The 18,363-nt window shown below is 36.1% G+C and overlaps 1 protein-coding gene across 5 annotated transcripts in view; it reads left to right on the top strand.

Moving 5' to 3' along the window:
* The window catches only part of LOC143241919 (ELAV-like protein 4), a 64,250-nt gene that overhangs the window by 8,881 nt on the left and 37,006 nt on the right, over window positions 1-18,363 (top strand). For 4 of the 5 annotated variants that reach the window (XM_076485258.1, XM_076485243.1, XM_076485251.1 and 1 more), the window contains exons 1-2: window positions 2,017-2,487; window positions 14,200-14,415. In XM_076485258.1, the coding sequence (XP_076341373.1) occupies window position 2,487; window positions 14,200-14,415 (217 nt within the window). In that variant the 5' untranslated portion in view covers window positions 2,017-2,486. Of the gene's footprint in view, window positions 1-2,016; window positions 2,488-14,199; window positions 14,416-18,363 lie in introns of those variants that run through there. The other variant, XM_076485237.1, reaches the window with a different exon arrangement.

Below are 18,363 nucleotides of genomic sequence, written 5' to 3'. Positions count from 1 at the left end.
CAGCCGTGGGGGCGTTATAATGTGACGGTCAATCCCACTATTCGTTGGTAAAAGAGTAGCCCAAGAGTTGGCGGTGGGTGGTGATGACTAGCTGCGTTCCCTCTAGTCTTCCACTACTAAGTTAGGGACGGCTAGCACAGATAGCCCTCGAGTAGCTTTGTGCGAAATTCCAAAAACAACATCATCCAGAGTTCGATTAGATGAAGTATATAATATATCTTTGTTAGGTATCTGTAAATCATTTATAAAATCCAACTACTTCACTTCAGCGACATCTGTTTGAAGTTATACACAATAGGTTATCTGTATTCTACCCACCACGGGTATCGAAACGCGATTTCTAACGTTATTAAGCAATAGTAACCCACAAGTTTGAAGTTGGTGCCCACCCTCTAGCTGCTCTTCTTCCAATATCTAGGCCTAGAGGTGACGGTGCTCGACTCGAAGTTTGTGGGTCGCAGATTCGAATCCCCGTCCCACCATATATGCTTCTTCTCTCAGCCGTGGGAACTTCATAATGTAACAGTTAATCCCACTATTTGTTCGTAAAAGAGCAGTCCAATAGTTGGCGATGAGTAATGATAATTCGCCATCTTTCCTCTAGTGATAGGTCAATGCTGATTGTCTTTTAATTTATGTTTGGAGAATTTATGTCCCACTATGACTTATAATGCTGAAATTTAGGGGTCGATTCCCTGAGATCCGGCATGATAGAGTTGATTAAGGCACTCTACTTCTCATCTGAGGGTCGCGGGTTCGAATCACAGTCGCACCAAACATGCTGGCCCTTTCAGCCTTGAAGGCGTTGTAATGTGACGGTCAATCCTACCATTCGTTAATAAAAGAGTAGCCCAAGAGTCTTGCACTGCTAAATTAGGGACGGCTAGCGTAGATAGTCCTCGAGTAGCTTTGTCCGAAATTCAAAACAAACCAAACCCTTAGTTAACAGTTGCATCATTACTGTTACGTCATACGCACGACATCACTCTTTTACCACTCAAAATTCCTTCTGTTTAAGTTTCTAACTTAATATTTCGAAATGTTCGCTAGTGCGCTAACACTCGTGTTTAACACTGACTGCAGATGTTTACGGTTAGTTTACTTTCAAGTGCTGATACAGCTGTTTAGAACACCTGCGCGATTGGCAGGACAAATGTTAGAATCAAACGGTATTCAAGTTTACTCTTCGAACAATATATATATTTTATGACGAGAAACCCACTTTTTTGTTCATGAAAAAAAAGTTTATAGACGGTTTGAATGTGTTATGTCGTAATTATTACCTTATAACCCGTCTCCAAACATTTGTAATATTCATATATATATATATATATATACAGGGTGGCCCGTAACTTCCTACCCATCCATATATCTTATGTATCCAGTTATTTTATCCAGGGTGTCACCAGTATTCTTGCGCTCATGTACCCACGTACTTGTCACAATACGCTCTTCAAGTGTAAATGGGCTTACATCGGTCATATTTCTCTGAAAAAAAAGAAACAAATTTATAATACATGCGTAATTAAATTTTACATAATAACATATAAATGGGTAGGGACTTACGGGCCACCCTGTAGATATATATAAACTGAGAAATAGCGTTTCAAAAAATAAATATACTTATTAGTTGAATTAAGTTAAAGTAAAAAGTGTTAAAATTATGTAAGAAAGATTCATGTGTTCACAGTAATTTTGACACTAAATTGAAACCAAGACTGCCCCTTTCAGTTCATTGTTAGTTTTGTAAACATTAGCGCAACCACAAAAAATACTTTCTTTTTCGTAAGAATGTTTCGATGCGTTTGTAATTTAAATTATCTAGACATATTACACTAAACTTCATCGTTTATCTAGCTTCCGGCATGGGTTAGATGTATGCGGGCTTAACTTCCGCTTCAAAATAAAGATATAATCGTAATTTTTTGGGGCCCTGCATTTTCGTCTCTCATTGCTTCAAGTCCCGTGAAACATTGAATAGCGAGCGCCCTGTCACGATCTGGCGATAATCAAAAAGAAACGCGCACAACGTTAACACTAATCAGGCCTAACAATAGTTTCGGGAAGTGTGAAAGACACTACACTCTGCTCTGCTATACTAGAAGTCTTTGCTATTGACTACGAGAAGAGATTATTGGGTGATATTCAGGGGTAAAAAAGGGGGGAGGGAATGTCAGCTGATAGCTGTTTCTGTCGAGGGACCAACCCTAAACCATCTGGCGGACATAGCAGCTGTCGCTTCTAACTTTTGGTGTGAAGCAGGCAGTTGGAGCGTCTGTAACGTCATTCTGTTTTGACGTTGGCAGTAATAGTTAGAGAAAAACTAGCGTTCATTTGAAACCAGGAATATTGCCTTCGTAAAGTACAGCTCAGCAGTGCTTTATAACTATTTCTATCAATAACAGTAATTATTTATTTTTATTAAAATTTTTTTTTTTTTCCATTTTGCGTGAGTAACGAAACTTCTTGAAGTGAAAGAAGAAAATAGTGAGTAAATTATTTTATACATAGAGACTCTTATTTTATCTGTTTTTTGCACGCGGCTACTAAGTAATGAAATTTAAACTTTAATTTTCACATTGCTATTAAAAACTTGTAAGAATTTATTATTGATAATAATTCACTTTGTCGCTTTATTAGTGTGAAATATATTATATAACACTTTCGTGTGAAAACGATTTTTTTATTAGTCTACGTTACTTTTCAAACACTTAACTTAAAGTTAAATATATTAGATCACTAAATGTTAGGCCCAGTATGGCCAGGTGGTTAAAGCCCCGTCAAGCCAAACATGCTTGCGCTTTCAGCCGTGAAGGCGTTGTAATGTGATGGTCAATCCCACTACTCCTTGGTAAAAAGTAGCCCAAGAGTTTGCGGTGGGTGGTGATAACTAGTTGCTTCTCTCTAGTTTTACACTGCTAAATTAGGGATGGCCAGCGCAAATAGGCCTCGTGAAACATTGCGCAAAATTAAAAATCAAACATTAAATATTTCTGCCTAATGTGTGCGTGTACTATTTTATATTTAGATTATCAGACTGCAAGTATTTGTGAAGTGCATGTTTGGGTACTTTCTTAAGTAGACCTTGTATGCTCAACACGCCACCTATTTGGATTATGCTTTGCTTTCTTAAATTAATATATATATATATATATATCTCCAGCTTTCTTTCAAACTTAACCAGCGGATAAAATCCTCTACTACTTCAACGGTATTTCTGTAAATGGTAAAATGATTAGTTAATAAATGAACAAAAAATTCAAAGTTTAATTTTTATATCTTGTTTTTTAATACAGTAATTGACTTTACGTATCTTGGAAATCAATATTCATCAGTATATGATTTGTATGTTTGTAAAGGCTTTAGGCGTGTATATACCATTGTAGTCATTTATATTCTTTGTCCGCCAAGACAGAATTATCCTGGGTTGTTACTAGAAACGTTAGTTGATAATCCACAACAGAATTATCCTGGGTTGTTACTAGAAACGTTAGTTGATAATCCACAACAGAATTATCCTGGGTTGTTACTAGAAACGTTAGTTGATAATCCACTACAGAATTATCCTGGGTTGTTACTAGAAACGTAAATTGATAATCCACAACAGAATTATCCTGGGTTGTTACTAGAAACGTTAGTTGATAATCCACAACAGAATTATCCTGGGTTGTTACTAGAAACGTTAGTTGATAATCCACAACAGAATTATCCTGGGTTGTTACTAGAAACGTTAGTTGATAATCCACTACAGAATTATCCTGGGTTGTTACTAGAAACGTAAATTGATAATCCACAACAGAATTATCCTGGGTTGTTACTAGAAACGTTAGTTGATAATCCACTACAGAATTATCCTGGGTTGTTACTAGAAACGTTAGTTGATAATCCACTACAGAATTATCCTGAGTTGTTACTTGAAAATTTAGCTGTTAATCGACAACAAAATTATCTTGAGTTGTTACTAGAAAAATTAGCTGTTAATCGACGACAGAATTATTCTGAGTTGTTACTAGAAAAATTAGCTGTTAATCGACGACAGAATTATCCTGAGTTATTACTAGAAAAATTATCCTGAGTTGTTACTAGAAAAATTAGCTGTTAATCGACGACAGAATTATTCTGAGTTGTTACTAGAAAAATTAGCTGTTAATCGACGACAGAATTATCCTGAGTTGTTACTAGAAAAATTATCCTAAGATGTTACTAGAAAAATTAGCTGTTACGTCCAGGACATAATTACCCTGGTTAATCAATCCACTCGCAAAGACTATTATTGAAAAAAAAACACTTTTTTTTTCCTTTAAAACCAGAAGTTAGGCCCCACTGAATCGGGAGGCGGGAGCCACCACTTAAACGCGGTAAATGCTCTGGTGAATATGAAACGTACTAGTTACGCGTCATTTTAACTGAAACCATGAAGTTACTATGGTTAAAAAAAATCGTTAATTATTTGAACCTTTCTCTGATCAGAAGTATTTAAATGTTATGAGAAATCATAGATCTGTGAGGTACTCTTTTGAAAATGATATTTTCGGCCATAATTCCAAGAATATAATCTCGAGTTGTGCTAATTTAAAGGACCTCGTTTAATCTGAAAACACAATATTGTTGTTTCAGAGCTATTTATAAGATATTAAATTTCTCAACCAGTTCACTATATTTCTATTGTTTTTAGTAAAAAGCTAGAATGATTTTTTTTAATAAGTGCTACTGTACATGAAACTTATTTTGGTCGTCATCTTTGTACTCGAAATAGTGTGTTGTCAGCATTTGAGAGAACGAGATGCCTAATGGTATCAATGTCGCATGATTTTTATAAAACTATCTCAACATTTCCACAGTTTATGTTTAATACTTGGTGTATGTTTCTAATAGCAAAGCCACATTGGGCTATCTGCTGAGTCCGCTGAGAGGAACTGAACCCCTCATTTTAACGTTATAAATCCGTAGACTTACCGCTGTATCTTGGTACATTCGCATTCGTTTTCAACACATATATATATACTGAATATCGTCTTTCTTTTTTCAAAGTAAAAAACACCATTCAGTTGTTGTTCTTAGAAAATGGAGACGCATATATATATATATTGGTAAATAATGATTGGAGAAAATAGATTTGTTTTCGTTTGTTTTGGTACCACAACAGATTTTGAAATGTGCCTCGATTTGGACCTTTAGCTCACAAGGTACGTATAAAACCATAAATGTTTGAGGAATATTTAATTACAACGAAGAGAATCCTTTTTATTTATTTATTTAACAAAAATTAAATACAACAAATTTGCTGAGGTATATGTTTATAAAAATATTGTTTTAAATTTCGCGCAAAACTACTCGAGGGGCTATCTACGCTAGTCGTCCCTAATTTAGTAGTGTAAGACTAGAGGAAAGGTAGTTAGTCATCACCATCCACCGCCAACTCTTGGGCTACTCTTTTACCAACGAATAATCAGGGATTCGATTCCTTTCGTGGGATCAGCAGACAGCCCAATGTGGCTTTGCTATAAGACAAAGACTAATACACGCACACATGAGAAGAATATAAAATAATAAAGGAAAGCATAAAAATATGTAATTTTACTTTATTTCTTTGTGTCACAGAGTTTAAGGTATGTTAATGGATAATACGTCCTTAAAACCTGTTGAAGCCTATTTCGTTATTTATATTGTCACTCACAATGTACACGTTATCAAAAACAACGTATAGGAATCACTCCATGTCAAGATAGGTGTAATAATTTTGTGATCGGACTTCTTTTGGTGTGGAGGGTACCAGACTTTTCCCTTCTTTCAGAAACAGGTTTGAAATTTCCTCTGCTTAAATCTTAATATAGAACGTTTTTGGTTATTAAAACAGACATTTCCCCCGGCTACGGATCTGAGTGACTCCAGTTTGAGAGAATCCAAGTGAAATGAAGCTGGCTGACAACCGGTTAGTGTAACTCGTGCTGTTAGCCAATTGTGTTCTGATGGAATCGATGAAGCTTCTAGTAGTGTTTGGAATTGAGTTGCCATGCCAACAGTAACGTCAGCAAGCCGTTCACTGTCTACTAATGTCCCATATTTCCTCTGGAGAGACATGACTTTCTGGATTTCAGCATCACCCGTTCCTAGGTTTTAATGTTTCACTAAACCCTAATCACATATGACGTCCTACTGTGGGACACGCTATACAGGCCATTTCTTTCTTTATACAAGCACGCACATTCGCTCATTCTTAAATACTTTTACAAGCTTGTACAGTTAGTGCGTGTTTTCGTTCACAAAATGCATTAAAGGTCCTCTTTTTCTGATACAAAAAAAGAAAGGTAAAAAACAGTTATGTTATATGCGTTAATGAAGCCACGACGTTTTCTGACGTCATTAACAAAGTCAAAGTTATCAGCTTGTAAACAGCACTACTTCCATAGTGATCGCGATTCCTTGAAATTTGACGTATGTAGTAACTTAGATATATACGATCCAACGGTGATGGTTTCCCCATCATGATAACTGTACTGCCAGTGCCTCGACAACACTTTGTCATTATATGGATGCACTACACAGTTTCTTGCAGTTATTCTAATCACATCTTGCATCTCTATAGATTTTATAGAAAAACAAATCAACATTTTTCATATATTTTGGCGTTTTCAAGAGCGCTAAGATCTTTCGCTACCAGTGCGCTGCTTATTATATGTATACTTTTTAATATTCTTTAATTATTGGCCTATTCATAAAGTTGGCATTTTATAATCATTTTATTTCTTACGTAATTGTTACAATTAATCATAATTGACACAGTTTACGAGACTGGGTTTGTTGGAGAATTATTTTATATACTGTTCCATAATTGTTCGATTTACTTGTGTGCAAAACACTGATACCAATTATTTGATAGTTGTGCGTATACTATTACGTCACAACAAGACTGTTAATAATTCTATTCTCTTCAGTTTTTGCTGACCTAGTACGGGCTTTTAGTGATAAGACAGTACAAAATCATTTTAGCTACCTTATGATTTTTTATACACTGCTCTTATTATTTCAAGGTTCCTTTCTTCTTAAATTTTGTCTCTGTACAGAATTCCTTTCGAAGGACTATTTTAATTAGTATTATTTCAAGGTTCCTTCCTTCATAACTTTTGCCTCTATACAGAATTCCTTTAGAAGAACTACTTTAATTAGTATTATTTCAAGGTTCCTTCTTCCTTACTTTTATCTCTAACTACAATTCCTTTAGAACAGATCATTTTGTTTATTGGTATTTCTAGGGTCTTTCCTTCGTGCTCGACATGACCTGATGGTCAGAGCACTCGACTCGTAATTTGAGAGTCACGGGTTCGAAAACCCCCGTCAGACCAAACATGCTCACCTTTTCATCCGTGTGGGGGTTAGAATGTGACGTTCAGTCTCACTATTTGTTATAATACTCAAGCACCTGTATAACATATGTAACTCACAGGAGATAATGGTCAAGTACCTGTATAACATATGTGACTCACAGGAGATAATGTTCAAGTACCTGTACAGCATACGTGACTCAAGGAGATACTGTTCAAGCATCTGTATAACATACATGACTCACAGGAGATACTGTTCAAGCACCTATATAACATACCTGACTCACAAAACAGTATCTTTGTCTATTTGATATGGAGCTGAAGACCGTGAACATGACAACACGAACTGATTGTTTTGGTTCAACAAACAAAGTTACAAGAGATCTTCTTGTAACTTCTACTGTATGTGAATGGTAACAGGTCAGTCTTACTCAAAAGAAAATGTCAATATTGTTTTGATTAATTTTTTATGTTCTCATCACTCATTAAACTAATGCTCAACCAAATGTGAACAGTACAAGAAGGCCTAAAAGAAGAAAACATTAAGTGGATGAGGTTGCATCAAGTCATGTTGTTGTTATTTGCTTCATGGCTTCTAATGGATAATTGTGATATAGGTGTTACATAATCAAAAGTATTTGAACATATCACACACGTGAAAGAGTGTTATACTCAGAACGCATGGCAGCAACTGTCGATTAAACCAAAGTGGAATAGACAGCCACCCCTTTTGCCAAGATGCTCCCGCTCTAGTGAAGTTATTTATTCCAATTGTTTTACAGCTTGAAATTTCAAAACATCCCAGTGGGGTTCTGTCTATAATAATTTTACTGCTGGGTTTGTAAGTGCGCGTTCTGGGTTTTTTTATTTGAAATTACCAAACATGGGCTGATATATATAAATCAGAAGACCCGCGTACCACATGAACTTCTTAATAATTATTGATAGATTTACACACTATCTCACTCTGAAACAGAGATCGGAAGTAAATATTTCACGGTACATCCGATTCGGATGAAACTTGTATGTGATGTAGGATAAGATGAGAGTTCACAATTATAATTCCCAGTTTCCGCTTTGTAGAGACATTGAACGAGCTATTGATTGCTACATCACCATCAGAAACTCCACCGTTAATGATTGCTTCTTGTTGGTCATCGTTGTTCGTTCCAGTTATTTCTCAGGACAATCCTAGTAGATTTTCAGTATATATATATATATCTACAAGCCCCGCTGACCATGACAGGGACTTTACTACGTCATCCATAATCCTCATTATTGTTTTGATTACTCACATATTCAAGGTCCCGAAATGTTTGACTTGCAGTATGGGTTGCTGGTATGGATGTGATTAATCGATGGACTTTTTAACAGCCCTCGTTGAGACAAACTCGTCAATGAAGCCCAAAGATACCGTGGCGGCGTTCATAAATAGGTTTGGTACTGACAAGCGCAATATTATTATTGTTAGTAGCCTGATCAGAAGATGAACAATAGGATCTCTAAATTCAAAATTTGATCTGAAAAGCTAGATAGATCTAATAATTAGTGAGTCTGACTGTTGCTGGGAAGATGGGCGGCCACTCGGAAACTCTGTGCCTCTGATTGCTGATAGTCCAGATTGAAATTCGTTACAATCATATGGATTGTATATTTGGATAAACCAGCTATATGACTTTACTACCAAGCTAGGTTATATCCCTCTCTGTTTCTGATAAACAATTAATTAACACACCTCCTGCGACATTTATGTTTATTTGGTTGGTTGTTGTTGTTTTTTAATTTCTCGCGAAGTTACACTAGAGCTATTTGTGCTAGCCGTCTCTAATTTAGCAGTATAAGACTAAAGGGAAGGCAGCTAGTCATCCGCACCCACCGCCAATCCTTGGGCTACTCTTTTACTAACGAATAGTCGGATTGATGGACACATATAACGACCCTTACCATTTGGCCTTACTGGGTCTACGCGATATTTATGAAGTTGCTGTTTAAAATTACATCAAAATATTCTTTCTTATTTACTTTGGTCGTTTTTAAGCGCATAGCTACAAAAACGTTATTTGTGTTTTGTCTACCGTGAGTATTGAAACCCGCTTTTAAGCGTTGTAATCCTGAAAACTCATTTACTACAAAGTTTATATTGAAATATCTTCGAGCTTGCATTGCTTCAGTCATGTATGATACATCCATAATGATATGTTTTTAAACAAATCCACTAGGTGCTGTTTTGAATTGACTCGCAAAATCACGTTAAATGTAAAAGTGAAAACGTAACTAATTGTTTGATGGCGTTTAAGAATTTTTTTCAAATCTCGTTCATATTTTTAAGTAGTTTCATGGACGTATTTTTTCAGATGATTTAATCAAATTAGTTGAGACTCGTACTTTTCCTTGTTTTGGTCCATTGGATTTTCGAATGATCTGCGCCAGCAACTTTTTCCAGCTGATAAATCGAGATCCATGACTCACATTAAGAATGAAAGTTAAAGTTTACTGTTCAATCAGACAAGAACAGGCCAATAGTTAACGGTGGGTGCTATCGACCGGCTGCCTTCTTTCTAGGCTATCAGTTTTAAATTAAGAACAACTTTGCACATATACCTATCCTGCAGTTTAGTTAAACCTATAAAAACAAACAAACGAATAAATTATGTGCAAAGGTGACATTTCACAGCCTAATCGAGTCAATGTTTATCATTTTGTAATCATTTTGTGGAAATATTTTGAAATAAGAAGTCGTAACACCGTACTTACGAACATATCCAAAGCAAAATACGCGTACCCGAATGACTTCTTCACCGTATTTGAACATTTTTAAACCAATGTGTCTGAAAAACATCGCTATTACTACATACAGTCAATGAATTTTCTTTCCAGTTTCCTTTCTAATCTATAAACATATCCGGCGTATACTGATTAATAGTTCGAAATATTTTTATTATATTAATATAGCAAAGAAGCATAATAGTAGAAATGCTACAGCTTGTATACTTTGCTACGCCGATAGAATAATTTATGGCCTTGACACAATGGTTTTCAGTAAGTTACATCACACACTGTTCATTTTACGTATTATACATCAAGCAATCCGTATTTTTCCGTGTTTTGTTACACGGTTATCGTAATGAACTCAGTTCCATACCTTGAACAGTTGGCTTCAATATTTTTCGGCTCGGCATGGCCAGGTGGTTAAGGCACTCGACTCGTAATCCTAGGGTCGCGGGTTCCGAATCCCTGTGACACCAACTTGGGAACGTTATATAATGTGACGGTCAATCCAACTATTTCTTGGTAAAAGCGTACCCAAAGAGTTGGCGGTGGATGATGATGACTAGCTACCTTCCCTCTAGTCTTACACTGCTAAATTAGGTACGGCTAGCGCAGATAGCCCACGTGTAGCTTTGCACGAAATTCAAACCAAACCAATATTTTTGTGTTCGTTTGTATGTTTTGTTGGATATGAAAAATAAACTAAAGCGTTTTATTTGTTTGTTTAGAATCAAACACAAAGCTACACAATGGGCTATCTGTGCTCTGCCCACCGCGGGTATCGAAACCCGATTTCTAGCGGTGTTAGTGCGGATACATAGCGCTATGACATTGGAGGGCAAATTAAAGGGAAGGCACGTAGTTAACACCACTTACTACCATTTCTTGAGCTGTTCTTTATAACATATAATGAAATTGACTGTTACATTATAATGCCCTCTACGTAGAAAGGGCACTATAGTTCTCAATTAATCCATAAAATGCGCAAAGTTGCATTTATTTTTCCATTTTCTAGAAAAACTAAATTGTAGAGGGAGCTTTTACTATACGAAAAACACAAATCCAACACAATTTTATTTACCTAAAAACTAATCATAATTTATTCTGTTACGTTATGAACGTTGCCGCCTTTGAAATAGGGTTGTATATGTATACATATATTGACACACATACACAGACACAAAACACCTAGGAATATTCCTACTATATTCCAGAATGTTATATCCAGATGTTAATAAACTAAGAACTTGGTAGAAAACTGCGTTAATCCCACAGTTAAAAAAACCGAGGGGCTGTTGGCTAAGAAGTTAACATACTGTTACCCATCTATTAAAATTAACACTCTTAATCTTAAGCTCTTGTCTCTTTATCTTTATCCATAGAGTTCTTTTAGTTTATGAAATCTTATACAAACATGTTTAAATTTCAGAAATATTATTTTCTTCTAAGTTTAGAATTTAAAGCCATTTTCCAAACTGTTTTCTATACTTAGCTGATTTCGAAAATTTATGAAACGTTCCACTTACAAAATTATTGCTTCAAATAGAAAATGCGTGGGTTAAACCATCTTTCTAGTATTTTTGCTGTCCTCTTGGTTTATTTGAAAAGTTTAGAGACTTAAGAAGTAATAATGAAACATGCGACAGACGTATGTTTTTGTAATATTAAGAGAAAAACATTAGAACGAAAGGCTTAAATATAAGTATAAAAACATGCGTTTTTAAAATATAAATAATCTGAGAATCTGAAACTATTAATTTAATGACAACAGAAAGCAAGTTGATGTTAGTTGTATTAGCATTGACAATGGAGAAGCTTTCTGTAACCTGGCATGGCCAAACGCTTAAGGGCGTGTGATTCGTAATACGATGGGCGCGGGTTCGCGCCTACGTCGCGCTAAACGTGCTCGCCCTCCCAACCGTGGGGGCGTATAATGTGACGGTCAATCCCACTATTCGTTGGTAAATGAGTAGCCCAAGAGTTGACGGTGGGTGGTGATGACTAGCTGCCTTCCCTCTAGTCTTACACTGCTTAATTAGGGACGGCTAGCACAGATAGCTCTCGAGTTGCTTTGTACGAAATTTCAAAACAAACAAGCTTTCTGTAATCAAATGCTCATAATCTCAACTTCGGAACAACAAATTACAAACTATTATTTTTAACTTATTAAGAGATATATCTCTATTAGCATATGTAAAATAAAAATATATTTCTCCAGTACTGTGACACTTAGCTCTTATTCTAAAACTAATTACTTTCCCAACGTATAATTAATATTCCGTAAAAAGAAATGTTATAAAAATTACATTTTAGCATTAGAATAATAAAAATCCTTTTAATATTAATAATTCCTATTTTGATTATGGAACAATTAAATTTACAAAATCTTTTTTCTTTCTATTATATAGCAAAAAAACCTTTTCTTTACTTTATGACGTTTTGAAGTTAACAGTTTATATGAATTTGAAGGTTTCTACTTGGCTTACATTAAGTTTTACAGTTTTCGAAAACGTTTTTTTTTTAACTCCTTATCTTCAGTTCGTTTAATTTCTTTTTAAATAAAGTTACACTGACTATCGGTGTAACAGATTCATTATTATAATCACATTTATATTTTTCTTATCCTAGTGAAATGTCAACAATTTGCCTTTTCCTTGTGATTATAAACCCAAAAATATGTACGCAAGAATGTTAATAATAATATTACTAATACAAAGGGAACCAAGACTATAATTCTAGAATTGAGAACATAGCTTGCCACTGAATTGTTAATAATTGTCATTTTAAAACGTTTTTTTAGCAATCAGTATTGTTTAATTTATACTAATCTAATTTCTAAGGCCATGTACGGTGCGTACAACCCATTTCTTTTGAACCCCAATATCTGTTAGTGTAGCACGGTGCGTACAACTCATTCCTTTTGAACCACAATATCTGTAAGTGTAGCACGGTGCGTACAACTCATTCTTTTTGAACCACAATATCTGTTAGTGTAGCACGGTGCGTACAACTCATTCTTTTTGAACCACAATATCTGTTAGTGTAGCACGGTACGTACAACTCATTCTTTTTGAACCACAATATCTGTTAGTGTAGCACGGTACGTACAACTCATTCCTTTTGAACCACAATATCTGTAAGTACAGTACGGTGCGTACAACTCATTCCTTTTGAACCACAATATCTGTAAGTGTAGCACGGTACGTACAACTCATTCTTTTTGAACCACAATATCTGTAAGTGTAGCACGGTGCGTACAACTCATTCTTTTTGAACCACAATATCTGTTAGTGTAGCACGGTGCGTACAACTCATTCTTTTTGAACCACAATATCTGTTAGTGTAGCACGGTGCGTACAACTCATTTTTTGTGAACCACAATATCTGTAAGTGTAGCACGGTGCGTACAACTCATTCTTTTTGAACCACAATATCTGTTAGTGTAGCACGGTGCGTACAACTCATTCTTTTTGAACCACAATATCTGTAAGTGTAGCACGGTGCGTACAACTCATTCTTTTTGAACCACAATATCTGTTAGTGTAGCACGGTGCGTACAACTCATTCTTTTTGAACCACAATATCTGTTAGTGTAGCACGGTGCGTACAACTCATTCTTTTTGAACCACAATATCTGTTAGTGTAGCACGGTGCGTACAACTCATTCTTTTGAACCACAATATCTGTAAGTGTAGCACGGTGCGTACAACTCATTCTTTTTGAACCACAATATCTGTAAGTACAGCACGGTGCGTACAACTCATTCTTTTTGAACCACAATATCTGTTAGTGTAGCACGGTGCGTACAACTCATTCTTTTTGAACCACAATATCTGTTAGTGTAGCACGGTGCGTACAACTCATTCTTTTTGAACCACAATATCTGTAAGTACAGTACGGTGCGTACAACTCATTCTTTTTGAACCACAATATCTGTAAGTGTAGCACGGTGCGTACAACTCATTCTTTCTGAACCCCAGTATCTGTAAGTACAGTACGGTGCGTACAACTCATTTGTTTTGAACCTTAATATCGGAACAGGTAAACACAAGCAAGAAACCAGTTTTTATACATGGAACGCTTAAAATGTGTGTTTATCTATTTTTAGTGACACAAATGAATGGTATGGACACAACAGTGGTGTCACCACAGCAGAACGGCACCATTCACAATTCCGTACAAACAGGCTTGATGACCGAAGATAGCAAAACGAACCTGATTGTAAACTACCTACCCCAAACCATGACTCAAGAAGAAATACGAAGTCTCTTCTCCAGTATCGGAGAGGTGGAGTCGTGTAAACTGATAAGAGATAAAGTTACAGGTAGGTGTCTCTTCGGGTTGTTCCGTTAAAACATTGACTCTTCACGAAACTTGCAATTCATTCCATCTTTCCCAAAATAAATTAAGATGAGAGAAGAAAAGTGGGCCTTATCAACTCACCAGGTAATGTAAACGTATATAGACATGTAGTTTTGTGTCCGAAGGTTATTTCAAAGTGAATTAATCTTTTGATCTTTATTGCATATGTAAGTGATTTCACCATATTCGTATTACTTGAGTTCATATTATTCATATTCGATGACTGCACATGTTGGATGCTGAAGCATCTGTCATCGAAGTCAAGGTGCTACAAAACCTCCTATTTATGAATGAAGAAAAAAATATTTATGTGATGAATTCCAACAACGCATTCTTTAAAACCGGTAATAATAATACCTATAAAAACGTGTAACACACAACTTACGAATCACTTACATTTTAAACCACTTGATTATGGTACTGATTTGAGTACCATTGTTACAAGAGGTATTTTTAGCCTTAAACTCAGTAACACTTAACGATGTAGGGTCTGCTTAGTAAAGCTTCAGGATTGGCCAATGTAATTGTTGTTACAGTGATTTAGTTTCTGTTTGTTTGTTATCAAGTGAAAAGCTACACGATGGGATGACTATCTGTTCTAGACCCAGAACGGGTATCCAAGCCCGGTTTTTAGCGTTATAAGCCTTCAGATTTATCGCTGAGCAACTGGTTAGCATTTTGATTTTGGTCTCTCCAGCACTGTGATATACAAAAATATTGTTTCTTTGCTTCGTTTTGTTTTTTTGAAATTCGCACAAATCTACTCGAGGGCTATTTGCGCTAGCCGCCCCTAATTTAGCAGTGTAAGACTACAGGGAAGGCAGCTAATCATCCACCCACCGCCAACTCTTTTACTAACAAATAGTTGGATTGACTATCACCTTATAACGACGCCACAGCTGAAAGGGTGAGCATGTTTGGTGCGATGGGGACTCGAACCCATGACCCACAGATTACGAGTCGAAAGCCTTAACTCCCTGGCCATGCCGAGCCTACAAAAATATTTACCTGTAGATTACGAAGACGTCGGATCTCTGATGTTAAGGGCTCAAAAGGACACAAAATCTCTTTGTTATTAATTAAGGAAAAAAAGAAGTCAGGTTGTATTTTTTTATTGGGAGCGTGGAGCTAAATAAAACTTTTGACTTCGAGAAGAAAAACATTTTCAAGCATTTTACGAAATAGTGGGCTCGACATGGTCAGGTGGTTGAGGAGCTTGACTTGCAATGTGATGATCGCGGGTTCAAATCCCCGTTACACCAAGCACGCTCGCCCTTTCAGCTTTGGGACATTATAAAGCGCTGAATAATCCCACTATTCGTTGGTAAAACAGTAGTCCAATAGTTGGCAATAGATGGTGATGACTAGCTGCCTTCCCTCTAGTCTTAGACCGTTAAGTTAGAGACGGTTAGTGCTGATAGTCCTCGAATAGCTTTGCGCGAAATTCAAAGCAAACAAACTAACTAATGTCCCAAAGTAGACGACTGAAAACATTTCTTGTTTTTATTTCAAATATTGAGCCCTAAAATTCTAAACAAAATAAGCAATTTAAAAAGGAAGTAGAAAGAAAAAAATATCAAATGAAATAATATTCGTTGCAAGTACGGGGGGGGGGCTCGATGGGTTCATGCTTCAGCCTCTGTCCTCATATGCCCCCAAAGAGCTTTTTTTTCAGACGTAAAAATGTTCACAACAACTAAATGACACAACTGAATCCTTTATGTGGCAATCCACAGTCCCCACAGTCTCACCAACACATCCAACGCCCAGAGAAAAAGTCTTGCCTTGTAATGTTAAAAAACGGCCCTTTTTATATCAATGAGCCCCTGCAATTTTAACGTCCTCTACATGTTACTCAAAAGTAATATCACGCAACTTGGAACGAAGTTTTTAGAATGGCATAACTAAAAAATATATCCACTCGCATAAACGTAATTGGGTCCCACGTTTTATTTCTCTATAATTGTAGTTACGATTCTGGCTGATTCAAACCGATTGTGTCTACACCCCTCCACTCGCAATTGTAGGGGGCGTACTTAAGCTACTAAATGAGTGCTGGTAATACATTGCCAATAAAGAACATTCCTACCATAACACTTGCCAAATTCTCCCTGTAGCCCAATAAAGAACATTCCTACCATAACACTTGCCTCCTGTAGCCCAATAAAGAACATTCCTACCATAACACTTGCCAAATTCTCCTGTAGCCCAATAAAGAACATTCCTACCATAACACTTGCTAAATTCTCCTGTAGCCCAATAAAGAACATTCCTACCATAACACTTGCTAAATTCTCCCTGTAGCCCAATAAAGAACATTCCTACCATAACACTTGCCAAATTCTCCCTGTAGCCCAATAAAGAACATTCCTACCATAACACTTGCCAAATTCTCCCTGTAGCCCAATAAAGAACATTCCTACCATAACACTTGCCAAATTCTCCCTACCAGCCCAATAAAGAACATTCCTACCATAACACTTGCCAAATTCTCCCTGTAGCCCAATAAAGAACATTCCTACCATAACACTTGCCAAATTCTCCCTGTAGCCCAATAAAGAACATTCCTACCATAACACTTGCCAAATTCTCCCTGTAGCCCAATAAAGAACATTCCTACCATAACACTTGCCAAATTCTCCCTGTAGCCCAATAAAGAACATTCCTACCATAACACTTGCCAAATTCTCCTGTAGCCCAATAAAGAACATTCCTACCATAACACTTGCCAAATTCTCCTGTAGCCCAATAAAGAACATTCCTACCATAACACTTGCCAAATTCTCCTGTAGCCCAATAAAGAACATTCCTACCATAACACTTGCCAAATTCTCCCTGTAGCCCAATAAAGAACATTCCTACCATAACACTTGCCAAATTCTCCCTGTAGCCCAATAAAGAACATTCCTACCATAACACTTGCTAAATTCTCCCTGTAGCCCAATAAAGAACATTCCTACCATAACACTTGCCAAATTCTCCCTGTAGCCCAATAAAGAACATTCCTACCATAACACTTGCCAAATTCTCCCTGTAGCATAGCAATACGTCTGCAGACTTAACAACGATATAAATTGGATTTCGATACCCGTGATGGGCAGAGTGCAAATAGCCCATTCTACAGCTTCAGGATTACCTTCAAACAAACACTAACTAGAAAACTAAACCTTCTGTGTTTTTTTTTTCATTCACTTTACAATCAAGTTGATTCTGAGACGCCCAACAAACGTTAGCTGCACAATTGACTGTATCTTTGTTTGTTTAATTATAAATTACATTAAAAACGAAACGTCTAAAATTTATTAGTTTTGAAAAAGAAATTGTTTCTAGAACTTTATAACAAAGCTACGTATATGAATAAGTAGTTTAAAGCTCAACACGAAAACACGGAATAGATGAAAGCCAAAATGAGTTATAGTAGAAGCAGTGGCGTTATCAAGAAGGTGCAGTCGCCTGCCTTTTAAAATTGTTGTAAAAAATTAGGGAGTTTAAAAATCCCAATTAAACATATCGTTCCCTTAGATCAGCTGGACACGTGTTGCTAGTATCTGAAGGTTAATAGTTTAAAAAAGTTTAATAACATATTTCACGTACCTAGTATTTGGGAAATTTAAAATATTTTGATGGAAAATTTTCTAGTTACGTCATGGGATATAAAATTTATATGAAAACACGAAAGACAAATTACAGACCTATTAACGTCATCCTTGTAGAATATCACATACGTAGACACGTAAGAGAGCTCTAATAAAAAATTAGGCTTACAATATTCATATTAGAGTGATACATGTAAGACAAAGATGAGGTTAACCATGTTCGTACTGGTGTGCTGATATATAAGACATATTTCAATATTACTATATTTATATAATAATACGACAACGCGAAAGCCAAGCATCGGGTTTGTTAT

Source organism: Tachypleus tridentatus, chromosome 2 (genome assembly GCF_004210375.1).
Source record: "Tachypleus tridentatus isolate NWPU-2018 chromosome 2, ASM421037v1, whole genome shotgun sequence".
In the NCBI taxonomy this organism is placed as follows: Eukaryota; Metazoa; Arthropoda; class Merostomata; order Xiphosura; family Limulidae; genus Tachypleus; species Tachypleus tridentatus.
The sequence above is the reverse complement of the archived record's forward strand: the minus strand, read 5'-3'. Positions and strand labels throughout refer to the sequence as shown.